The following is a 26,815-nucleotide window of genomic DNA, read 5'->3' as shown; positions in this document are numbered from 1 at the left end:
TCAAAGCAAAATTATGATGTTCAAAACCAGATCTTTGGCTTCCCGTGTACCTTTAACTTCTTCCCAGACTCTTACACAGCTCTGTAAATGGTTAAGTCCATTATTTCAAATGTTTAGACCAAAACTCTTGGAGTCTTTTTTTTTAATTCCCTCTTTCTTTCATATTTTACTTCCAATCTGTGAGGAAATTCTTTTGATTTTACCTCAAAAAGATATCCAGAATCTCATCATTTCCACCACTACTACCCTGGTCCAAGCCCATCATCTACTACCTGGGTTACTGCAGTAGCTTCCCAACTGACCTCCCTGCTTCTGTCCATTCCCTCTATGGCCTACTCTCTACACAGTGGTTAGAGTGATCCCTCAAAAACAAAAGTATAATCATGTCACTTATCTGTGCAAAATCCACCATTGGCTTTCCACCTCACTTCATGAAGCCAAAGTTCTTACAACGGTTTACAAGACCCTACATGACCTATACCCCCTTTTTCCACTCTGACCTCATCTCCTATTCCTCTCCCCCTCACTCACTCTCTTCCAGCTACCCTGGCTTCCTTGTTCTTAGAATACATAAATCATGCTTCCACCTTCAGGCCTTTCCCCATGCTGTTACCTCTCCTAGTGTCCTCTTTCCCCACACTCTTCTCTTTCATGTCTTTTTGTTCAAGTGCTATCTTAAAAATGAGTCCTTCCCTGATCAAATTATTTTAAATGACATCCTCATCCCCCAACCATCACCATCCCATTCGCCCACCATTCTACTTTCCTTCTCTGATTGATTTTTCTCTGCTGCTCTTATCATCATCAAGCAGACAAAATATTTTACTAAGTTCACTTATGTGTTGTCTGCCTCCCCCTCCTAGAATGTACATCATATTTCATGATGGCAAGGATTTTTTTACTGTTTTTTTGTCTTTCCTACTATTATATCCCAGTTCTCAGACAAGTACCTAGCATATAATAGATACTCAATAAATAGCTGATAAATGAATAAATGAATACTGGAATGAAGAGGTAGAAGGAAATGGCACAGATGACTTCTAGGTCACCATCAGGTCACAACTGAATATCAATTAGTGGAGATTAAGGATACTCAAAAAAGACCATATTAGCAGGGGCTAGAATGATCTTGGAATGTTTTGGATTCAGGAAACCTATGAAACATATAAAAAGGATTGCCCATGGGTCTTTTTTTTTTTTTTAAAGATTTTATTTATTTATTTGACAGAGAGAGATCACAAGTAGGCAGAGAGGCAGGCAGAGAGAGAGAGAGGAGGAAGCAGGCTCCCTGCTGAGCAGAGAGCCCGATGCGGGACTCGATCCCAGGACCCTGAGATCATGACCTGAGCCGAAGGCAGCGGCTTAACCCACTGAGCCACCCAGGCGCCCCGCCCATGGGTCTTTTTAATAATGGTATAGGTATTGGGAGCAGTGCAGGACAAAGAATGTATTCATCGAGATAGCCTAGGCTTTACTGAAATAATAAAGTTCCCAAATTTCAACAATTTAAGCATAACAAACTTTGATTTCCATCTCATACAAGATCTGTTCTAAGTCATCAGCTCTCTGTTCTACCTGAGGACTCAGGGTCTCGATTCCCTCCATCTTTGACATCACCACATCAGCATCTGGCTTTTAGCATCACTAGGGCAAGGGAAGAGAGAGCTAATGGATCATCTACTGGCTCTTACATGTTTGCATTCTATTATCTAGAACTAGTCACACTACCCATTCAACTGAAAGGGAGATGGGGAATGCAGGCAGCACCTAGAATACTTGGTAGGGACTACTGACTCTAAGGTCATGGAGAAAAAGGCCATTCTGAGCAATTTGGGGAAGAAGGGTTCCACCTGGTCTTCTAAAGGAGTGTTTTCCTCACCTTTCCCAATAAAAGTTCTTTGTAAACTTTCCAAATGATGTTCTACTTCTACCAATTCTGCTCTCTTCTGACTCAAAAGCTCCAATATCTCAGCTAAGGACTTCTAAGCTTCTGATAAGCAGGCTTTCTTAGGAACCACTACTGGTTTGGAAACAATGTATGCAGCTAGGATTAAATAACCTAAATTTATTAAATTTAAATAATTTGACACCTATTTAAAATGGACACCTATAGAATCCTTTATAGATATGATGGGTTTAAAGTGAGTAATTATTATCATAAATGCATTTGTTACTTATAATAATAAATTATTATAAATAAATTAAAAAAGAGTTACTTACAGTTGAAATGTCTTATGAATTAGCGTTGTTACCACAAATGCAGATTATATTGAGATTCTTAGACTATCTAAAAGAAAATCCCCTACTCTGATAGAATGTAACCTGAAAGAGGAACAGAAAAAAACATGGTAAGGACACACGTATGCAATAATTAGAAGCCTAAGGTGGAGGGTGCGGTATGGTGGAAACAATGGAACTCTAAGCACTGGTGCAGGACTAGTGCAGGCCCTCTGACACCCAGGAGGGTTCTGGGTGTCACATTTCAGAGAGGAGCCCTCCTCTATACATCTATGCAGGCTGCAGCCTACACAACTCCAGGAGTTACCCATTCACCATTTTTATAGGATCTCTGCTTTTCATCCGCTGGGAACAGGATCAGAGGTGGCCAAGGCCAGCCATCAGCAGCCCCTTTGAGGGGCAAAGAAGCTAGTGGCAGCTAGAACTCCAGTATAGAAATAGAGGTCCACCCACTTGTACATTAAAACTTCTTCCTTCAGAAGAATCTCTGCTCCCTGTGCTTATCCCACTCTGTTTCACTGAGCTTCTGTTGAAATTCTTTTGTAAAGGTCAGCCTGACTTGCCTGGATTCAAGAAAACAAGTAGTTAAGCAGAAAGCTTAGTCTACAGTTAGACAAAGAGCTAAGGACCCCTGGTGGCTAGAATTGGTAATTACAGCAGTCCTCCCAGATGGAGATTATTCGAAACCTGGCAGGGTTGAGGAAGCGAGGTGAACCCCCAGGGCTAGGAAGTTGGGATGGATAGGGATTCTCCTCTGTCTATATTGTTCCACTAACAAGTAGGCATTATTACTACCCCATATTTCATATGAGCAGACTGAATTTCAGAGGCAGTGGCGAATGCTTAGTAGCTGATGATGGAGTTTCAATCTAGATCTTCTTCTAGTCAAATGCGTTTTCAGCACACGATGCTACAACCAGTTCCCAAGGGAAAAAACTAGTTAGTGAAGCATTCTCCCTATTCCTTTCTTTCAATGCTAAGATGCCATATATTAAAAAGCAGATTTCTGAGGAAATCTGTAACACAGACAAATTGTCAATACCCAGCAAAAGTGAAGAAACTCTGAAAACTCAGAATCAAAGTTCCCGAAACTCCTCTCTTAATGATTTGGTCAAAATTGATGTTCACATATTGCATGCCAGAAATGAAGGCAAGTTTATATCTTTGCTGTTGGATAACTCTCTGATTGACTTGGGTTAGAAAATAGAGAAAACTTTCCAGCCCTACAAATATTTTCTCTTGGAGAAACAGCTTTGTAGGAAGAGGGGATCCAGAGGACATACAAAAATGTCCTTCAAATAGAAGAAATGCATGAAAGAGTTTGAGCAAAAACATTCGAAATTCCTCTCAGAAGCTGTTATAGAGATGGAAAGGAGAAGGGAGTTGAGGGAAATCGAAGGGGAAGACAAGCATGAGAGACTGTGGACTCTGAGAAACAATCTGAGGGTTTTGGAGGGGAGGGGGATGGGGGTTAGGTGAGCCTGGTGGTGGGTATTGTGGAGGGCACGGATTACATGGAGCACTGGGTGTGGTGCATAAACAATGAATTCTGGAACACTGAAAAGAAAGATAAATAGATAGATAGATAGTTTTTTTAAAAAGTAAGAAACCATTATAGACAGATATTTTCAACTTAGGTAGTTGTCAAGGAATTTCAGAGGTACAGGAGACCACACAAACTCTGATGTTCCTATTTTGAAATCCCTGACAGGCAGCCACTCAGTCAGTCTTTGTATAAAAAGCTCTGGTTTGAAGTCAGGAGTTCACTTTCTCAGAATACAGTCCACCCCCTGGCAACCACCATTCTGTCCCTATCTCTTTGAGTTCAGCTTTTTTAGATTCCACATGTGAGAACATACATGTGTTTTTCTCAGTCTGACTTATTTCACATAGCATAATGCCCTTAAGGCCCATCCATGTTGTTGCCAATGACAAGATTTTCTTCTTTTTATGAGTAAATAATATTCCAGTGTGTGTGTGTGTGTGTGTGTGTGTGTGTGTGTGTGTGTGTGTATCACCTCTTCTTTATGCATTCTTCTAGTGATGAACACTCATGTTGTTTCCATGTCTTGGCTATTGTAAATAATGTTGCAATGAACATGAAAATACTGATATCTCTTTGAAATCCTGATTTTAAATTTCTTCAACTATATATCCAGAATCAGGACTACTGGATTATATGGCAGCTCTGTTTTTAATCTTTTGAGGAAATTCCAGTTTTCTACAGTGGCTATACCAATGTACACTCCGACCAGCAGTGCACAATCGTTCTTTTTTCTCTACAGCCTCACTAATATTTGTTATATCTTGTCTTTTTAATACTAGACATTCTGACAGGTGTGAGGTGATATCTCATTGTAGTTTTGATTTGCATTTCCCTGATGATGAGTGATGTTGAGCACCTTTTCATGTACCTCTTGGCCATCTGTATCTCTTGGGAAAGTATTTATTTAGATCCTCTACCCATTTTCTAGTTGGACTGTTTGTGGTTGTTTTTTGTTTTTTATTTTTTATTTGGGGGGGTTGGGGTTTATTTTGCTTTGTTTTGCTATTGAGTTTTACAAGTTCCTTATGTATTTTGGATATTAACCCCTTACCAGATGTGTGGTTTGCAAATATTTTTCTCCCATTCTGTAGGTTGTCTTTTTATCTTGCTGATTGTTTCTTTTGCTGTGAAGAAACTTTTTCATTTGATATAGTCTCACTTGCTGATTTTTGCTTTTGTTGCTTGTAATTTTGGTGTTATAGCCAAAAAATACTTGCCAAGACCAATGCCAAAGAGCTTTTTTTTTTTTTTTTCTGTGTTTTCTACTGGTAGTTTTACAGTTTCAGGTATTACATTTAAGTCTGTAATTCATTTCAAGTTAGCAGTGTAAAATGAGGTAAAATTTCATTTTCCTGCATGTGGTTATCCAGTTTTCCCAACACCATTTATTGAGGAAATTATCCCTTCCCGTTAAGTCATCTTGACTTTCTTGTAAAATACTAGTTGACCAGGGGCGCCTGGGTGGCTCAGTGGTTAAGCTGCTGCCTTCGGCTCAGGTCATGATCTCAGGGTCCTGGGATCGAGTCCCGCATCGGGCTCTCTGCTCAGCAGGGAGCCTGCTTCCTCCTCTCTCTCTCTCTCTCTCTGCCTGCCTCTCTGCCTACTTGTGATTTCTCTCTGTCAAACAAATAAATAAAATCTTTAAAAAAAAAAAAATACTAGTTGACCATATATGCAAGAGCTTTTCTTTGGACTCTCAATTCATCCCACTGGTCTATGTGTCTATTTCTAATGCCATTAATACTGTTTGAATTACCATAGCTTTGTACCAAAGTTTAAAAATCAGGATTTCTTTAGCTATTTGGGGTCTTCTGTGGTTCTATATGAATGTCAAGATTTCTCTATTTCTGTGAAAAATGCCTTTGAAATTTTGACAAGATAAACCTCATTATTTTTAGCTTTTTCTTCCTATGTTTCATCCAGTTTATTTACTTGTCTTCATTGGGACAATTAGTCCAAATTACCTAGACTGACAGTACAAGAAGCCGAGATATACAATACCTGCCTAACAGCTTTCATTGCCCTCAATCTCTCTTCCTTCCAGTTCCTCCTTTACAAAGTAACCATGATTATTCCAAGACACCATTCTGATCGAATCATTCCCTTGCACAAACCCTTCAAAAGCTTAATGTTGATTCTAAAATGAAAATCAAATTTCTTAGTTTGTACAATTAGATCCAAATCTTTCTTGCCTCATTTATTTACTGCACACTGTGTGGGTGGTCCTCACTAAGACAGGTTCTGACTAATCTCTTGACTTCTACCTCTCTACCCCTTTCTTATTCCAAATTTACCTACATTCCAGTTGAACTGGAACATTCACTGTCATGTGGCAGACCTGGGTCCAGAACATAGACGGTCTGACAAACGTCTCCCCATCTCCCTCTCCCTTCCCCTCTGACCCTGCACCCCTCATGTGCACCAGGTGTTTGTGCTCCCTCTCTCTCTCTCTAACTAATTAATTACTATAAAATCTTAAAAAAAAAAAAAGAAATTTCAACCAAGCGTTACCTCTAGGGAAAGCAGAAGTGGTGGGAAGGCCCCCCTGGGGATACATCACCATCATCAACTTTTTGTCAATCTTTAGAGTCACAGGGCCCCTAGGAATAAAACTTCAAGCTTCGGGCTTGTTTTCCATGAAAAAATGAGAGATGGATAGTCTGTGAAATTTGATTCCAAGGTGCTGGGAACATACTGCAACTAAATTAATCTACTCCCACCTGCTGGTGGTTGCCCGAACATCCAGTCAAAGTCGAATCACACTTAAAAAAAAAAAAAAAAACAAAAAACCAACGTGCTGGAAGTAGGCAAACCAGGAAACAGGGATTATGGTTTGGGCCTCTACTGTTCTGTAAACAGTATGTACAGAATGCCTGGGTGAGCGGGGATGATGGGCGCAGAGGTAACAGCAGCAGGAGTAGGTTCCATTGACCCACTTCGGTATGTGATAGTGACATATGGATCCTTAGTTCTGCACCTGTGTGGAAAGGTGAGCATTTGCCGCAATGACAAGGGAAAGAGGGGGTAAGGAGATGGGATAGGAAGATGTGAGGGTGTTCCGTTCCTACAAGAAAGCAGGGAACTGTGATACGCATTTTTTAAAAGTTTGATCCTAAAATGGTTAAGAAAGGTGTGGGAAACACTCAGTAAGCCAGGCAACTGAAGCTTTGTGGGGCACAAGCAGTTCCATCTCATTCATTAAATACTGAGGGAAAGTGAAAGAGGGCTGTATTTATGTTGGAATGTTCTAGCTAACGAAAAGTGACCTTGAGTTTCATTTTCATTGCGACTCTTCTCCATGGCATGCCTTAGGAGGTTCAGTGTTAGTAAAAGTGACTGGCCCATGGGCTCAAGGGACACCTTTCTCAACATGTTTTGTCATGTATCAAAGATGGGAATGACAGCGAGGATTGAGTGGAGGAATTTCCTTACCCTTTGACATCCTTTTATTTCATAGGACAGAGTCAGGGTAGTGGGAAGAGCCCTCAAGCCAAAATGCCAGGCTTTTCCACACGGTGGGGCCAGAATGCAAAAGCATTGCCTTGGACGGCTCTTCAAAGACTAACTCCGTCGAACACCTGAAACGCAGGCCTATGCTTTCTTTCCCCTTCAAGGTGTGAGCCCTGGACCCTCCCTTCAGCTCTGCATGGCCTGGCCGTGGACAGAGATCTCACCATGATCCTGACTGCAGAGTCCTTCCAGTTCCCTGAGCATTGTCCTAGGGACCTAAACTTGGGGCCAAGAGCGCTCTGAGAAATTAGTCTTTAAGAAACTCTTGGGCTATTGCATCCAATTTCCAGCCTGATGGAGGGTCACTCGTGCGTGGCCAGAGCTCTGTCATAAACCCCACCCAGAGGCAAGGCATGCAGGATGACCGGTGGGTCAGGGGTTTGGGAATGGGCAGCCGTAAGATATGCGCGTCCAGCTCCTTCAGAACGCAGATTCAGCTCCGGCATTTTCAGACCACCTCGCGCCAGTCACCGCAAAACTCAAAAACCAAACAACAACAAAAATCCCAAACAAACTCTTGGGCACGCGCTAGTCCAAGAGAAACACAGATTTCGCATATTTGCAGAGAGGAAGAGGAGGACCTACTGGGTGCCTAAAGGCGCGGATTTGTGCCCTGCCCCCGGCGGCCAGAATCCCCTCCCAGCACCCCCCCAGCCCCGCCCTGCCGCCCTCACTCGCCCCCCCCCCCCCGCCACCACCGCCGCTGCCGCGCGAGGCCCGGCACCGCCCCTACCCGTGTCTGAAGCTGGCCAGGGTAGGACTGCAGAGGCCTGAAGGGGCGGGGGGCCTCGGGGAGCGCAGGCTGCGGGCGGAGGCAGCCCCGCGCGCCTTTTTGTGCGGCTCCCGGCCCCTGCGGGATTGGCTGGGTCAGCGCTGCCGTCGGAGTGGGCGGAGCCAGCCGGGCGCCGGGCTGGGAGTCCAGTCGCAGGCAGGAGCGGTCGCAGACGGAGCGCACTTGGCGGCTGCCGGGCGCGCTCTGGGGCCGCTGCGTCGGGCAGAGCTGCTGGAGGGGCTGCTCCTCCTGGGCTCTTCGCTCGGGGCTCGGGGCTCCAGCTCGGCTCCCGCGTTCCCTGCTTCCCATACCCTCGCCAGTGGCTCTTTAGAGACTCCCAGCGACCCCCCAGCTCCCTCTCGCCCCGCACTCTGCCTCCATCCCATCCCTTTCCCGCTGCCGTCTCTCGCGCCTTCTAGCCCGGAGCTGTGTGGCCATGGGCATCAGAGGGATGCTGCGAGCCGCCGTGCTCCTGCTACTCATCAGGACCTGGCTCGCGGAGGGCCACGACCCCAGTCCTACCCCAAAATTCCACTTCGAGCTCTCCCCTACCGTGCCCGAAGTCGTCCTGAGCCTCTTCAACTGGTAAGCGAGTACCGCCAGCCTGGGCATGGCGGCGACGGGGACGCGCGGGCGGCCTCGGGCCTCTTGGACGGAGCGGGCTGGGGTCACTTGAACCCGGTTTGCTGAGCCCTGGCGCTTGGGTCCTGCCTGCCGGTGCCTGGAGGGGGACGGGGTGGGAGTGGGGGTGGCCGATCGAAATAGAGCTCTGAGCTAAAGCCCACCTGTTAGCGCGGCGCCTCATAGAGCCCCGCATGTACCCAAACTGCAGTCCCTGGTGTGGGGGGAGGACGGTGCCCTGGGCACGTTTTCCCGGTCATACCCATTGGCACCTGCGGGGTTGGGGTGGTAGTGGCACAGGGTGATGCACAAGTCACAAAACACAGAGAGTATAGAGACACCTGTTTGAGTCAGGATTTTAGTCTGTTCCCCGAAGCGCGTGCGTATGTTTGCGTGTGTGTTGAGCAGTGACAGACCTTTTCGAACGCCGCAGATAGAAATTATGGACTCGACCTCGTCGGAGCCCAGATAGTGCGATCAGTGGCTGCATAACCGAATGGCTGTGTGGCCTGAGGTGGTGTGCTTTTGTACTTACTCCTGTGAAAACATTTGAAGATTCAGTGGTTCTTTTCTGTGTTTGATTTCAAGTTTGGATCTGCAAATATCTGAAGAGATGTTAAACAAACGGTCAGACTTTACATGTAGATCATACAAAAATGTGTATTTGCAGGAGCTCAGGATCCTGAGGGCTGTCATATGGCTATTGAGTGGTACTAAACAGGCGGGAATGTGTTGTTTTAATTCGAGAATAATACATGTATACACTTTGGAATGATGCAAAATAAAATTTTGTCATTAAAGATGATTAGAAATAATTTTTAAATGACAAACCAGAAATGAACATGTATTCCGAAAAAAGAGGGGGGATATAGTCTGGCAAGCTTCCAGCAGACAACCCTGCAATGTCCTCCACCCGACATACCAGACTGCGCTAGTGAACTAACTCACTCTCTCTCTCTGTCTCTCTCTCTGTCTCTGTCTCTCTCTCTCTCTCTCTCTCACACACACACACACACACATAGTGATTTGGAGGGACTGATGTTCATTCCCTGGTCAATGCCTCAAAGATCCTAAGAGTCATAGTGAAGCCCATGGCCTGTTCTCATTCGCAAACCCCTTTTGGAGAAAAGAGCCCCACTGAATGTCTAGGTGAATTGGATGAGCTTCAGAGAATTCTAGAAAGGCCAGCTCTCTGCAGGGCTGAGCTGTGTGCACTTACATGGGCTGACTCAAAACACGTCTAGGCTGGAAGCATATGCTTAGCCAGAGAGACGTTTGTTCCCAGAATACATGTCTTTTTGAGGGCAGCCCTTGGGCTCCAAAAATCTAAAATGGTTTGATTGGGTGGGGGGTCTTTAATCTCTGCTACATGGGCAAGGCTCTCTCTGCTGCATGTGCCCTTTGTCAAGTCTTAAAAAGCAGAGTTGTATAAACACAAGATTTACATAGACGTGAGAACAAAATGCCCAGTCCTAGCTTATGTAGGGAAATGTACCTGAGCTGGAGAAAGTAAATTGGCTGCCTCAGCTTGGAGCGGGGGAACACTGAGGGTGGAAGATGACCTTTCCTGAGGCCATCAGGTGCCCCTGGAAGGACCCCCAGCAACCTGGAAAGCCACATCCAGGCTGATGGCAAGATGGAGCTTCTTAAGGGGTTGAAGTGACACATTGATCTCAGGCTTTGAACCTGCCCACTCCCTCCCCTCTCCACTTCCACTACAGTCTCCCCTCCTCATGCCCCCCCTCCCCAGTCCTGCCTGGTAACAAGTATCCAGTCTTTGTGCCCCATTCTCTGGATAAAAGCGGAAGGGGGGAGGGGAAAAAGAGTGCGTCACACTGAGCTTCTGGCTGACTCATTGCAGGGAGGGAGAGGAGCAGGGAGAGATGGGTACACGTATGTACATGTATGACTGTACATGTCGGCGTGTGTGCAGGAGGAAAGAAGGCTCCAGCACGTTGACACCTGGGTTCTTTGTTGTTTGCTCCCTGAGAAGGAATGTGGCGTTTATTGATAACTTCTCTGTTTCAGCAAAAATTGTGCCAATGAAGCTGTGGTTCACAAGATTTTGGACAGGGTGCTGTCGAAATACGATGTCCGTCTGAGGCCAAATTTTGGAGGTAAGTCACAACGAGATGCTCGAATCCTTTGTGTTAGGTGCAGTAGAGCTGAGACAGATGCAACGAGACAACCGAGACAACCGCACTCGGGATGTGACCAGTGACTCTTGCCAGGCTCAACACTTTTCCTCTACGGCCCGCCTTCCTACCTCTGTGGAAAAGCTGCCTCAGAGCACTTCCATGCCTCCAGCCTGCAGGCCTTTTGCACTGTCCCCAGCAATTTCCCACTTCTCTGCCTTCTCTTGCAAGGGGCCCTTAGTTCCCCTCCCTCAGAAGAGCCTGAAGCGCACTCGCCAGCGTGGCTGGAGAAGCAGTAACCCAGGATGGGCTCAAGATCTCCCACTCCATCTCTGGTGGGGGGTGGCGGGACACATTCGGCTACTCGATCACACCTTCTTTGCACCTTGGACACTTGCAAAGTGATTAGCTTGTTCAGCTCTGTTCAAAACTAACGGCATGGGCTTCTCCGTCCAGTTTACTTTTCCCTCTGGCGTCCTGGGCACTTCCACCTCTGCCACCCCTTCCCAAAGCCTCCAGCTCCCACCAAGTGCAGTTCATTTAACACACTGCAGCAGTGTGATCTTTATAAATCCAGCCTGATCCCCTCACGAACTTTTGATGGCATTATTGAACTGCCAAGTATAATCCAAACTCCTTGGCCTAGCACTCAGACCTCAAGCACAGAGATGAGAAATGACAAGGACACTGACACAGGGAGCCCATCTGGGCTCAGTCACACAGCGTTAAGGGACAGGCAGTTTGCTCCAACCCCACAGAATAGGAGTATCTATCCATCGGTCTTTGGCCCAGGGGCCACCCACCCGGGAAACCTAGACCAAGGACAGACAAAAGGAAGGGAGGGTGTACTAAGTAGAACTTAGTCACATTTCAGCTCAAAGGAAAAGGAAACAGAGAAAGAACTAAAAGTTAGAGTGCCTAAGTTGGAGAAAGCACTCCACTTCCTGCTGCTGGTAGAACTGGACACCGACTCTAAAGGGTTAATGAATGCTCTTTGTTAATGAATTCACATTTGTACATATGAATAGAGGTCTTTTGAATGCGCAGTGCCTCCACCCTGAAGGGCCCTCAGCCAGTGAGCTCTACAGCGTAGCCCACCAGTGTGGGGTGCTGTGATGTGTCTGGAGAGGCCCCTGGAAAACCAAAGCCCCAGGCTTTGGAAGTGGGACACTTAACTGGTGCTGCCTTTGCTGGGTCGCTCCCTCTGAGGGGAGCTCTCTCCGGGATCCAAGGTGAGTGGGCGCTGGGCATCAGGGAGCTGGAGGAGAGAGGCCAGAAGGAAGGCTCTTTCAGTGGGGGGATTCAGAGGCTAGGGCACACACTGGTTTTGGAACTGTCGCACCAAGCTCTGGTGGCTGTCAAGGGAGTAGCTACTCCACTTTCTCCTTTCCTCATTTTCGCCTTTCGCAACAAAGGCTGACCAACAGCCATTCAAGTACACCTAGCACACCCTGCCCACTGGTTCCGGTGGCCTTCTCAGCAGGCATCCAGGGCCAGGGGGAGGGAGCAGAGGCAAGGACCTGCCGCTGGGGATTATCAGGCATGGCTGGTCCAGGGCATCTCCAAGGCACCGCACCACCATCTTCGGAGCTAACTCGGATTTGTTTGCACCTGATGCCCAACCTCCTAAATTACACTAAGCTTTCTGGTCCTGTAGACCTGGGGCATGTGAGAAAAGATGGGTCCTCATGAAGGTGGGAGAGCAAGGCCAGTGCATTTAGAGAAAAGAAGACACTCCGTGCTCTGTCTAAAACTGTCCTCTGGGCTGGGCGGTGGGGGGTGGGCATGGAATGCCAATCAATGGGACACTGGGTCAGGGGTTTCAGTGTTGGGGTAACCCAGGACTCCCTTCAGTGCCTCCCACTGGACACAGAATCAAATTCCTCTCTGTCTGAAGTGAAATAGAGATTCAAGGACACACACACACACACACACACACACACACACAGAGGCTTCTCCTAACTGTGGTCAGTTTGGGTGGGTCAGTAATGAGGCTGTGGGAGCCTTATTGCTCCTTGAGAGCAGGAGGAGGAAGAGCCAGCTGCTTCTTTCTGGGCAAGAGAAGTGGGATTCTACAGTGTTGCCAAAGGCAGTTCCTTGAGGACATCACCTAGTTCAGCACGTGGCATGGCACAGGTGTAGAGTGAAGGAACGAGTGGGACAGCCTCATCATTCCTTCATTTATCTCTTCTTCCTCTGGTACTCTAATGGCTGCTAAGGAGGAAAGGACTTGTCGTAGCAAAACTTCTAAGAGGGAAGAAGTGGTTAACCCCTTTCTGCCTTCCTGAGCCCGTCAGGAGGGCTAACAATGGGATGTAAGACGGATGCCGTCACCCCAGAGACAGCACTTAGACAACTTACCTGGAGATTTCTTGTTCCCTTCCATAGGATGCCTTGGCTAAACTCTCACAAGGTGCCCCCACTAGATTGGTAAACTGGAAAATAGTCCCAGGTCTCCTTCCTCCGGGCTACACTCCCAAGCCAGGACTCCTGGCTTGGTGAGGAAAAAGGGGGCTGCATTTCATGAACATTTCATGCATACTCCTTCCACTGAGGGCCCTTGGACAACGCTATGTCCTGGCCCTTTAGGGTTTGGGTCCCCCAGGACTCCACCGTGCCTGAGTAGCACAGTCTGACCCAAGAGTGAGGCGAGGGCAGGGATGGCTGCATGGCCCCTCTAGGGCTTGTCGCCTGCTTAACACACTTTCTACCCTCTAAAGGCTATGATAAAGTACTACATTTCTAGAAACCTCTATCACTACACCATTGCCGGAAATCATTCACAGTAGCCTGAAGTGCTGCGGCCATTCAGATGCTGATCCCGATCACTTGTCACTGCTTGAAACCCTGGGATAGGAAGAATGCTCTTCCGTCTTCACAGCTCCACTTCTGGACTGTCAGCCTGCAGGGAAGCCAGCAAGCTAAAACTGCAAGGGTCACGCATGTTCCCATAGCAGCGCTGGCAAGGGTCACGCATGTTCCCATAGCAGCGCTGTGGCGCAGTACATACAGCATGATGTCTTACCTGTGGGGCTAGGTGAAGACAGCTTTCAGCCGATAGGAAACAACCAAAAAGTGTTTTTCCACAGCACCTTATAGTTTACTACATATCTTCACATCCATTATTACACTTGAGAGAGCAGTGCTGACACCTAGGACCAAAAAAGAAAGCCAGGAGACAGAAAAACACTCAAGACAGACATACATTCAGAGACACTCACATGTTAACATACACAGACACCCTCACACATGCACTCACAGGAACCAACTCACAAGTTCGTTCACTTACAAATTCAGTATACAAACTTACCTGCACTCACATTTATACATGCTGACACATCTATGTACGTACGAACATGCGTACGCATGCACATACACGCGTGAACGTGTTCTCACAAACACACTCAAAAATGTATTCACGCACAGGGGCGCCCGGGTGGCTCGGATAGCTAAGGGTCTGACTTCCGCTCAGGTCATGATCTTACGGGTCCTGGGATCAGGCTTCCTGCCCAGCGGGGAGTCTGCTTGTCCCTCTGCCCCGCCCCACTACTCGTGCTCTCTCTCTCAAATAAATAAATGAAATCTTTTAACATATTCACATGCTTCTGCTCCCACATTCACTTATACTCACACACAGACATGCTCACATATGCAAGCACACTGCCAGGCTCACTCACATACATGCAAACATCCACACACGTGCTTGGATGTCCACACACATGAACATAAATATTAACGTGTTCACACATTCACTCATACATATAAATTACTCATATTCACCCACGTGCCTGAAAATGCTGATATCACTGTGCACGTGACTGCTTGCAAACAAGCTAATGCTGTTTACGTACGAGCTCACGTCGGAGCTTGCTCACACAAGCATGTCCACCTGTTCAGCAGTTCACAGAAACATGCCCACGCATGAACCAGCTCACACATGAACACACATCCACATCCCCATGCACAAACACACTCACACATGAACATGCTCACGTCTTCCCTCATACCTGCACAGGACACATTAACATACATGAATACGCTCGTGGATTCACTTGTACCTTGGCATGGTCACACATTGTTACACACAAAGACACCCATGTACACTCCTATTTAATCACACACAAACATGCTCACACATCCACTCAAGCACAGAAAGGTGCTCACACCTTTGTTTCAGGTGTACAAATACACTCCGACACCCACATATGTACGTGTGGTGAGTGTGAGTATGTAGCATGATCACTAATCACATTTCTAACTTGCATACATACAAGTAGGGCCACACACACAGACTTTCACATAATGAACGTGCTCACTCACACTGACCGTAAGTCACGTGCTCACACTTTCACTTGCATTCCCAGACATTCACTCACACTCTTTCATTTACACATTCCCTCAGCCATGCACTTAACATGCTCACACACAGACTTACACATGAATATGCTCATACACATGGACACACAGACACATCCACTGAGGACACAAACATACATACACTCATGTAGAAGCAACTTCAACACACAAACATGAAAGTGCATTCACTCGCATGTGGACATGCTTACAAGTACATGCACAGGGAAACAGGAAACACATTCACTCCCACACAAACATGCTCACATACAGGAAACACCAGTTCGCTCACACACATATGAATATACTCATGTTCACATGCTCACATACAAATTTGCTCACACACACAAACTCACAAGTACATACATGCTCACACATTCACTTGCACATGAACACATTCATACACTCTCTTCCACACACCAACCTGCCTACATGCTTCCCTGTGCTTACACACTTACTCATATGCAAACCCAAAAGCATGCTTATGCATTCACTCAGTATGAACACACAAATTCACTTCTATGCACGGACATGCTCAGACATTCCCGTGCGCATTAACAAGCTTACATACACTCACACACTCACAAATTCACTCACTCAAAGTTGCACACGAACACACATGTCCATTTGCATCTGAACACACATTCACTCCCACACAACATGCCGACATGCCTGAACGTGCTCACACATTCACTCCCACGCAACACAAGCACACAGACGTGCTCATGCATTCTCACACATAGACATGCCTACTCTCATGGGCGCACTGACATATTCACCTGCACGTGAACACAATCACACATTCACCTGTGCATGTGAATATACTCATGTACACTCGTGTACACAACACACACATTCATTCACACAAAGACGCAGACGAGCTCACAGACGGACATACCCCCATGCCCTCACGCGAGTGCGCTCCTGCACAAATATTGGCTCTTGTTTTTGAGCTCATCACTCTTGAGTTTTTAATCACAAAATCATTTAGAAAAAGAGTGCTTCATCCCCTTGTTTTCTCTCGGTTTCACCCGGGCCCCTTCCTCTCATCATATCATGATGGGCCAGGCCAGGCCCTGCTGAGTGGTTGGCCTGCAGTTATCATGAGATCAGTGCTGTCCTGATTCTGATTTTACCCATGAGGAAACTTGAGCTCAGTCAGGTTAGGTAACTTTTGTAATGTTTATTTAAATTCCAGTTAGCTAATGTACACTGTCATAAGAGCTCCAGGTGTACAGGGAACGGATTGAACAACTCTCATCACCAGTGCTCTCCTTAATCCCCATCGCCTGTCTCCCCCATCCCCCACCCCTTGCCTCTGGTGACCGTCAGTTCGTTCTCTAGAGTTACGAGTGTTTCTTGCTTGGCCTCTCTTCCCTACCCCCTCCACTTTCATTGTTTTGCTTCTTAAATTCCACATATGAATGAAATCCTGTGGTATTTGTCTTTCTCTGACTTATTCCGGTTAGCGTAATCCTTCTAGTTCCATCCACGTCATTGCAAATGGCAAGAGTTCATTCTTGTTCGTGGCTGAATAATATCCCATCATATCTTCTGCATCCATTCATCAGTCGATAGACCCTTGGGCTGGTCCCGTGGTTTGGCTACTATAGATTATGCTGCTATATAAATATCAATATCAAGGTGTATGTGCCCTTCAAATGAGTATTTTTGTATTTGGGGTAAATATGGAGTAGTGCCATTACTGGATCATAGGGTAGCTCTATCTGTAACCTTCTGAGGAACGTCGGCCATTCTGGAAAACACTGTGGAGGCTAGGTAACTTATTCAAGGTCACACAGCTAGTAAGTGTCAAAATGGGGTCCAAACCCAGGCAGTCTGGCTCCTGAGTCCATACTTTATCATACCCTGCATGTAATAGTGTCTTCCTGTGTTGCAGGTGCCCCTGTGCCCGTGGGAATATCTATGTATGTCTCCAGTATTGAGCAGATCTCAGAAATGACTATGGTAAGTATGCCAGCTTCAGCCATGGGCCTGGGAGCAGGGAACATGTGGCAAGGAGCAGACCCATAAGCCAACTCCAACTGTCCTGACTTGCAACAGAGCCACATAAATGAACTTAGTAGGTTTTGGAAACCACAGCCACATGCAACAAAAAAAATAAATCAATCCAAATGGGTTATAAACCTAAAGCTTAAAGGCTTATGAAGGTTTTAAAAAAGAATATAGAATACTGCCTTTGTGCCTTTGTGGTAAGACTTCTTTAAAAAGTCGTAGAAAACAGAAGCCATAAAAATAAATAATTTCAACTTTATTAAAATTCTCTATAGGGGCGCTTGGGTGGTTCAGTCGGTTAAATATCTGCCTTCAGTTCAGGTCATGACCTCAGGGTCCTGGGATGGAACCCCACCTCAGGCTCCCTGCTGAATCTGCTTCTCCCTCTCCCTCTGCCCCTCCCCACCTCTCTCTCTGTCTGTCTCTGTCTCTGTCTCCCTCTAATAAATAAATAAAACCTTTTTAAAAATTCTATCTAGCCAAAACTTCTAGAACCTCTGTTTAGCATAAAAGACAAATAAAACCAGTATAACAACTATAAAAAGATAAGTCAGAGTGGACTGAGATACATGCAGTACAAAGAAGTGCTATTGAAAGTGTTTGTTTGTTTGTTTATCTATCAAAGAGAGAGAGAGAGAGAGAACACAAGCAGGGAGACCAGTAGGCAGAAGGAGAAGCGGACTCCCTGCTGAGCAGGCAGCCCGATGTGGGGCTCGATCCAGGACCCTGGGATCATGACCTAAGCCAAAGGCAGACGCTTAACCCACTGAGCCACCCAGGTGCCCCAATAAGAATATTTTTAAAACAATAGAAAAATGATGAGAGAATTTGAACAGGAACTTCACTTTTGTGAAGAAAACCAAGTACCAGATGAACATGTGAAAGTGTGTTTGACTTTATTATTAATCACTGAAATGCAAAATAAGATCAGAGCAAGAATCCATTCTATATGTACCAGATGGGCAAAAGTCAAAAGTCAGACGGTAGCAGTGGGGGTAAAGTGGAACTTTCATGTCATTATTTTTATTTCATGCTGACTTTGGTGTAATACATAATATATTCACATGAGAGAATGTTCTCTCCAGTGCGACTGAACAAATTTTAATTACAGACATCAACATGAAGGAATCTCACAAATAGAATTTTGAGTGAAAGAAAAAAATTATGAATGCATACGTATGATTCCATTTGGAAGAAAAATTCAAAAATAGATCCAAGTAGGCAGTATGTTTCGTAGAAATACATACATAGACAATAAAGTTAACCAAAAGCAGCAGAGCTATTCTCATTAAAATCTAAGATAATGGATACGGCTGGGAGGTAGGTGTGGAGAGTATGTTCTGGAAGAAACACATTGAAACTTGAAAGTTGTTGGTAATATTTCACTTCTTAACCCAGATTGTAATTGTATGAAGCTCAGTTTATTCTTCACGTTTAACACTCTTACATGTCCCAGTACTCATCTATATTTGGGATGTGTTTTATACACCTGCACGCACACACACACACACACACTTTGAGGGTGAACAGCCACACAACCTCATTCATGACTGGGAGTTCCCTTTTTCTCCTCAGGACTATACGATCACAATGTTTTTTCATCAAACCTGGAAAGATCCACGTTTAGCATACCATGAGACCAACCTGAACTTGACCCTGGACTATCGGATGCTGGAGAAGTTGTGGGTCCCTGACTGCTACTTTCTAAATAGCAAGGATGCTTTTGTGCATGACATAACTGTGGAAAATCGCGTGTTTCAGCTTCACCCAGATGGAACAGTGCGGTATGGCATGCGGTGAGTCTTCCCCTGGCAGGCTTCCTTCTCCCCACGGAGTAGCCCATGAATACACGTAAGGGACACACTAAGGAGCCCGTTGGTGTCTTGCAACTGCCCCCTCACTCAGCCTACCGAGCAGTCAAAGTGAAACAGTCCTCGGCTGTCGTGTCCGCACACCTTGCCCATGCTTCAGTCCCTAACTTCAATGCCGTCTTTGTCAAGAAACCCTCCTTGATTTTCTCCATTCGAAGAACTCTCCCTCCACCTTGGCATGGCGTACATTCTGTTAGCTATCTTTGTTTCTCTTTGTTTCTCTTCCGTGATGCGAGGGAGGGAGACAAATGAATGCCGAAGCCCACGCAGTGGTCATCGGTTGTTGGTCGTATCTGCATCAGGCCGGGACCGGGGGTGTGCCATGTATGTCTGTTGAGTAAGGCTCTGCACACACAGGAGGCACACGAGCAGGACATCGTCACTGGCTGATTTAGAGCCCAGCGTGTGGTCGCTGGGGCTCCCCTCGCAGCATCATCTCTTACAAACTATCACTAAGACAAGCGTGAGAGAGAAGCGCAGCTCAGAAAATTGCTGCAAGAGGCAGTTGCACCAGGGCTCAGCCCCCATCTCTGAGTCTCTCTTTCTCTGGGGCGCTCCCGCTCCGTCCCTTGGTTTCTCTCTCCTTTCTCCGCCGTCCAAGGTGCTAGAGTGAAGAAAACAACAAAGCTGCAAGGAGGATCCATGCAAGGATCACGCACGCACGCACCCTACCCTGTGTACAGAATGGAAATGACCTCGAAGGCTGAAAGGGACTGGGCCCGGTCTCCCTTCTGCCACTTCCGCGGCTCCTCCAAGGTCCTTCCTCAGATTCTTCTCACAGACACACCACGTGGCAACTTGAAGCCCCCGCCCAACACTCCACAGCCCGCCTTAGAGATGCGAATAGCTCCTACTCCCTTACACCTAGTGCTGTCATTTTGCACAGCCCCGGTGGCCCGTGTGCACAGAGACGAGAGCACTGCGGAGCAGCCCCCACAGCCACCGTCGGGCCTGAGCTACAGCTCGCGCCCATGCCCGCACACCACGTCGTACTCGCACTCCACGTCGCACCGGGCAGCTCAGCGGCTTCAGGGCAGCGCCGTTTCCTATTGACAGCCTTGCTCTTTCTTCAGCAATAAGGCCGCTTTCTGTCCCTCTGTCCAGTGTCCTCAAGGGCCCTTCCCATCCTGCTGACCTGAGAGGTTTCCTTTCAGCCCTCTTGGTGTCTCTGTCACATACACATTCCCTCTCTCCGCCTACACAGCTGTGACCCGGCTTTCCTCTAGGAGGAAGGAAAGGAAGAGGAAAAAGAGGGAAAGAAAAACGTGAGGGAGGGAGGTGAGCAGTTAGCAGTTGGCAGTAAGCAGTTACTGCTGGCGTAAGCAGTTTGGGAACGGGTTGGGTGGGTCAGTACCTGGAGTATCTCTCCGTTTTCTCAGCAATGGCACCTTCCCCAGGCTTGACTCGCCTTTCCCTTCCTTTTGCTTTTCCTCTGCAGACTTACCACCACGGCAGCTTGTTCCCTGGATCTGCAGAAATTCCCTCTGGACAAGCAGGCCTGCAAGCTGGAAGTGGAGAGCTGTACGTCTGTCTTCCAAGGCCCCTCCTTTTCTGCTTGAAGTTACTGTCCTGCAGAAACCAAAGGCAGAGCAGACAGTGGCAGGGAGGGCTTTATCTCCCCTACTTCCTCCGCATTCTCTCTCTCTTCAACAGATGGACAGACAGACAGAAGTATACACATAGCATCTGGGAGAAGGTGGCCTTTCATGTGTGAATAGTCAGTCCCACGGAGAAATTATAGCTTGCTATTGGGAAACCATATACAAGCTAGCGGATAGGAACACATCTGTTTGCTCTGTTTTCTTTCCTGGCCAAGAAACTCCAAAGGGAGAATTCCCTTGCCAAGTGTCCCCCTCCTTTGTGCTCAGACTCAGAAAACCTCAAAGGTGCCCCCAGAGTGCAGGCTCTGACCATCCCTTGGTTTCCACAGCCTGCGCTGCAGTGAAATCTGCCTATGCCTGCTTTCTCAGACTGACTCTATTTCTTTCCCTCTCCCAGATGGCTACACGGTTGAAGACATTGTGTTATACTGGGAAGGCGATGGGAATGCCATCCAGGGGACTGAGCAGCTGCACATTCCTCAGTTCAGCTTCCTGGGCAAGACGATGTCCAGCAAAGAGATGGTTCTCTACACAGGTGGGTCTGATCTTCTCTCCCATTTCTTCTCTCTTGTACCCTGCAACACTCCTGGGCATCTGCCTGCCTTTGACCTCTGCACTCTCTGTTGCCTCCTCTCCTATTCCTTTTGGCTCTAGACACCTTCCAAAACCCCCTTCAAGTGAGAAAACAGGTATGGAAGCCCTTGGCCAACCTTGATGCTTTACAGGTGCAAAAGTTTCATGCTCTTCCTCTCTTGAGCCAGCCTCTCCCCCTCCCTCTGTTTGTCACTTAGAAATATTCCCTATATCTCCTATTTCAGAACTCCAGTTGACATGAAACAAGTGAAGAAGGAAAGAGGAGAAAACAAATCAGCCATGCCATATGGGCCTACAGACATGCCACTGTCACTGGCCTTAAGGTGGCAAATAGGGTCAGATTGGCAGGCTGCCCAGGCTGGACTATTAGGGGCTTCCCTCCTCTATCCGGTACTTCACCCTGAAAATCCCCTCAGCCCCACAATGCTAACACCAGTGTGTCTCCTTGCCAGGTTCCTATGTGCGCCTGATACTGAGGTTCCTGGTCCAGAGGGAAATCACCAGCTACCTTGTGCAGATCTATTGGCCTACTGTTCTCACCACTGTTGTCTCTTGGATATCGTTTTGGATGAACTATGAATCTTCTGCAGCCAGGGTGACAGTTGGTAGGTCCTCTCCTCTTCCCAGGGAGGAACCTGGATCCTCTTGCTCAGAAAAAAGTCAGGAGTAAGAGAGTAATACTTGAGGGGGTATGTGACTGCACAAGCAGGGAAGCATTTGTCCAGGGGCGTAGCCCAGCAGAGAGACTGATATTACAGACAAGTGTGGGGGGAAAAAAGCCATCAGGGCTGGGATCTTGGTATGTCAGAGCCAAAGCATTAGAGTGCATTATTTGCTGGATACGTGAATGGACAAGGCACAAATTTAGATCAGAAATGCAATACAGCAAACTTTGATTAAGCAACATATCAAAATGCCCATCAAAATGGCAGTAGGACTTCCAATGGAGTCCTAACCCTCAATGAGTAATCTAGTGGAATGCTGGGATAGATACTGTGAGATGCCGAAGGAGGAAATGACCCAGATCTTATTGGCTAAAACTGCACCAGAAAAGTCTTGCTCAGACTGGGTTATCAAGACTTGTAGGAAGCAGAGGCATAAGACTTGTCATTCACTAAAACATGAAATTGCTATCAAAAGACACAGTGGGGGACACCGGGGTGGCTCAGTCATTAAGCATCTGCCTTTAGTTCAGGTCATGATCCCAGGGTCCTGGGATCGAACCCCGCATCAGGCTCCCTGCTCAGCGGGAAGCCTGCTTCTCTCTCCCGCTCCCCCTGCTTGTGTCCCCTTTCTCTCTGTGCCTCTGTCAAATGAATAAATAAAAATCTTTAATTTAAAAAAAAAAAGATACAGGGGCCCTAAAAGGGGACTGAGTCACAGCGTGCCTGGGGTAGGAGCTGTGGGGAAATAGAGGAGTTGCAGAGAGAGAGGAGGGGTGACTTGGAAAGACCTTGCAGTTCGCGTTTAAGCAGTTAGAACGTCATGTCCAAGCAACGGGGAGAACCAGAGGTTTCGAATAGTACCAGGGTGGGGCCTACGGAATCAGCTCCCAAGTTGATCTGGTCGTGGTGGGCCCCACATCCAGGTCTGGTTTTTTCTTCACCATCTATGGGGCAGAGTCCTTTAGGAGCACATGTTGGACTAAACCTTTGATATTTGTGTAATATTTTAAGGGCTCACAGACCTTTCTGAGGGACATGATCTAAAAGAAAGCCTATGTGCTGGAGGGCAAAAGAGGCTGGAGGTGTAAGTCACCGTGAAACCATGGCTGGAGACTTTGGACTTGATCCTAAGTGCAATGAGAAAAATCACAGAATCATCAAAGCACAGGCTGGGTGTAAAGCTGGGGACAAAGAGCAAAGAGAGCACTTGAGCGAAGTCCCCAGGCCCAGAGAGCTGAAGGCCTTTGGCTGCGGGCTTTCCCAGCCCCAGGGAGGATGGCTGCTCCCTTCCTGTAGGATATGGGCCCAATGGCTTACCAAGAACTTCAGCCACCTGAGGGGGCTAACCCTGTGCCATGTTCTTTATAGGTCTGACGTCGATGCTCATCCTGAACGCCATCAACTCTCATCTGTGGGATAAACTCCCCCAAGTGGCCTGTATTAAGGCCATCGACATCTATATGGTCGTATGCTTCTTCTTCGTGTTCCTGTCCTTGCTGGAGTATGTCTCCATCAACTATCTTTTCTACAGCCGAGGACGATCCAGGCGCACCCAAAGGCGACACAGGAGAGCCCGAAGAGTCATGGCCCGCTACCGCTACCAGGAAGTGATGGTGCAGGTTTGGCTCCTCTGAAAACCAGTCAGCTTTCCCTGATTAGGGATTAGGCACCTTCTTAAGCCTGAGCTTCGCCCCTGACCCTTTCACATTTCGTAGTTCCCTTAATCCTCACACGGCACACACTCACACACACACACACACACATCAGATAACAAAGAAATAGAACACTTTATCGTCACTCCTTTATAGGTCAAATCATTGTCGCAAGGTCACAAAGCAGTAAGTGGCAGAACTAGACCTTCCCAGACCCTTTGACTTCAAATCCAGTCCACTTCGCACACTTTCAAGGGCTGGGGATGGAACAGAGGGAAGAGGAGCTCAGGCCGGCTGGAAGGAAGAGAAAGAGGCCGGAGGAACCGGCCTACCCCTCCTTCCTTTGCTCTTTCCATTCCCAAAGCCATGCTGAGCCTTTTGTCGCTCGCGGGCAGTACGGTACCTCCCGGCGGCTCCCGCTTCCTTCACAGGAAGCCCAGCCACACCTGCCTGAGGAGGCTTGGCTCCTTCCACCACATAGCACTGCGGAGAGAGCAGCTGCCCCAGGGAGACACGGGCTGGGCAGCCCCCGCGGGTTTGTCTTACATGCTAACAGCCTCTTGGTCCTGTTCCTCAGCCCTTTGCACGCCGGAGATGCCGGAAAGAGATGATTCTGTCCGTGGAAAAGATCACCAGTCGCACCGCGAGTGCTGACGCGGAAAGCCCTCGCCCTCTTCCTCCCTCCCCACCACCGGTGCTTATTCATGTAGGCTATGACCAGCCCGAAGTCAGAAGTCTATCTACCATCTCCCTGAAGGGTGACCAGATTAGCATAGAAGACGAAAGTGGCTCTCTTTCCTCCAGACCAGTGCAGGCCTGCCTGGCAAGCCTAGAAAGCCTCAGCTCTTTGATCTCCATCCCAGGGCAGGCCCCATTGGCCACCTCAGAAAGCCTTAGCTCACTTTCTTCTCTCTCGGAGCAGGCCTGGACGGGCTCTAGGGAAAGCCTGAGTGATCGCCCCTCCACCTCAGAGCAGGCCCTGCACAGGAATGGCTTTCACTTTAGTGGTTCTGAGACTGATGACGGTGTTATTTGTCCTGAAATCCACAACCGTGCTGACGCCCATGGCCATGCTGATACTCGTGACCCAGAAGATCCCAAAGAGAACTTGAGCTCGGATGAGAGTCATGGCCATGGCCCTAGGGGCAGGCATCTGCTTATCTATGGCCACAGGTGTGTGCAGGAAGCAAGCTACAGCCTTGAGGAGATCTGTAGCGACCTTGAGGAGATCCGTAGCGACCTTGAGGAGATCCGTAGCGACCTTGAGGAGATCCGTAGCTTGCCTGATGACATCAGAGTTGAGAGTGGCTACCTTGACCTTGAGAAGCAACTTAGGCGTGATCTTGATAGTACCTGGAGCCTTAATGTTGATGGGTTCCCAGGCTTTGACCAAGACAAGGACAGTAACTCAGAGTCTGATGACAGTCGCCCCCCGAGTCCTAGGTGCTCCTTCAGCGAAGTGTTCTCCTCCAAGCTCTTTGACCCTGACTATGTCCCTCAGGTCGACAAGTGGTCCCGGATCCTCTTCCCTCTTGCCTTTGTGGTGTTCAACATTGTCTACTGGGCATATCATCTCTATTAGTGCCCCTTTCAAGGTTCCTCCTGATTCCATTTTGCCTTCTTTTCTTGGTTCACTTTATTTTGTGATTATTTGGACAGTTGAATCAGTGTTCTAGCTGGAAGGAAAGGGACTGAGGAGGAGCTGGAGGGATCCCAGCACCCTGATTGTCCTTTTCTGCGAGAGGACTATCACCTTTTCAAAGACTCCTAACATCTGTGAAGCACAGAAAAGCCCCTGGAAATGCTCGGAGGACCAAGCCAGGACGGGAGACAGAGGAATGCGTAAACATTTCTGGGCGTTTTTCGGCCCCACCCCCACCCCCAGCCCCATGATGTGTTGAATTTCCTTTTACATTACTTTTTTTCTTCTATTTTTCCCCTCCTAGGAATTGAGTCCTTGCTCACCCCCTGATTAAGGTTTCACCAGAGAAAGTCAAGCTAGGTTGAGCAGGGGTACACAGGGGGGCACCAGCCATCGTGTGAAAGTGCAGGGGGCTGGCTCTAGGTGACTTGGGGAGATCTGAAAGTGCCTCTTCCCCACTGAGTGAGATGTCAAAGTGAGAGATCATGTTTCCAGCAGGAGCTTGCAGGGGGTGATGAGGTCAAGTTGGAGATTCCCAGATTGAACTGGCATCTCTGGAGGGACTGGGACTTCTCTTGTCTATATTTCTGCTTGATGATGTTTGATATTACAGACTGGGGACTGGGTACGTCTGTCCAGGTCAGATGCTGACTTAATCACTAGTCCCAGAGCAAACACTTGCTGAAAGAAGACTAGGGTCAGGAAATTCCAACTTGCTGTTTCATTCCCTGGTCTAGAACAGCAGACAAACAGTTGTTGTGAATCTCTGTAGTAATCCTGTGTGTCTAGTGCGTAGCAGATGTCAACAAGCTCACCGACCCATCATATTGTCACGGCCTCACAGGAGCCCAGTGAGCCAGGGAAGGCAAAGCACGTTGTCCCCACTCTTCCGAGGGGAGAAGATGGAGCTTGTGTCTCGTGCTTAAGGCTGGTAAGTGGTAGAGCCATGCCACTTGTTCTTCTTTCTCCTTGTCCTCTTAACTCTCTCAACTGAAGTGCTCCCCTTTCTCCTCCCCTCTTTACAAATGGGGGCGCTCCATCAGATTAGCTACTAGGCACCAGACCTCATTCTATAGCACGCGGAACATCTCTGCAGGAAGTGGCCCATGACCGGCCAGTGAGTGTGAACCAAGCACATGAAACATGGGTACTGCCCACCCGGGGGGCCACCAAGGGAAATAGAAAGTAGCCTGCGCTCCCTTTCCTAGCAGCTCCACCTCGTTAATGGAGGCCATGGGGGAACAAGACTTGCCGAGCACTCAGCCTGTGTTTCTCCTTCCTGCCTAGGCAGCCTCTCCCACAGACCCTCAGACACCTACCCTTTTAACTGTGTGTCCGTGTTTGTGTTTCTGTGTATAGCTGAGTGCATGTGTGCGTCACAGTAATTCTGTATGTACATACACCCATTTGAGAAGCTGTACAGTACTGTGTATAGTAATGTAAATCTATATCGGTGTGTATAAAAGTGTATATATAACAACCCCTATGAAAGAGTATGTGTGCTTGTGTGGACGCACATGGGTATATGCTGTGTGTGTATGAGAGCATGATTCGAATGAGTGTGAAAGGAAAAACACCCAAAAGCATATGTATTTCCCA

The 26,815-nt window shown here is 47.6% G+C and overlaps 1 protein-coding gene and 1 long non-coding RNA gene across 2 annotated transcripts in view; both read left to right on the top strand.

The window, feature by feature from the left end:
• The window catches only part of LOC309856038, a 1,055,650-nt gene that overhangs the window by 419,593 nt on the left and 609,242 nt on the right, over positions 1 to 26,815 (top strand). The gene's annotated exons all lie outside the window — the stretch shown is intronic.
• GABRQ (gamma-aminobutyric acid type A receptor subunit theta) lies at positions 8,263 to 25,156 on the top strand (the record flags this gene model as incomplete). The annotated part of the gene is made up of 9 exons (XM_082717938.1): positions 8,263 to 8,651; positions 10,716 to 10,804; positions 17,076 to 17,143; positions 18,767 to 18,987; positions 20,501 to 20,583; positions 21,061 to 21,198; positions 21,710 to 21,862; positions 23,291 to 23,541; positions 24,152 to 25,156. Exons 1-9 carry the CDS (start codon positions 8,503 to 8,505, stop codon positions 25,154 to 25,156), a joined length of 2,157 nt encoding a protein of 718 aa, XP_082574064.1. The 5' UTR covers positions 8,263 to 8,502.

The sequence above is a fragment of the Mustela nivalis genome, assembly GCF_964662115.1.
Source record: "Mustela nivalis genome assembly, chromosome: X".
Lineage (NCBI taxonomy): Eukaryota > Metazoa > Chordata > Mammalia > Carnivora > Mustelidae > Mustela > Mustela nivalis.
The sequence above is the reverse complement of the archived record's forward strand: the minus strand, read 5'-3'. Positions and strand labels throughout refer to the sequence as shown.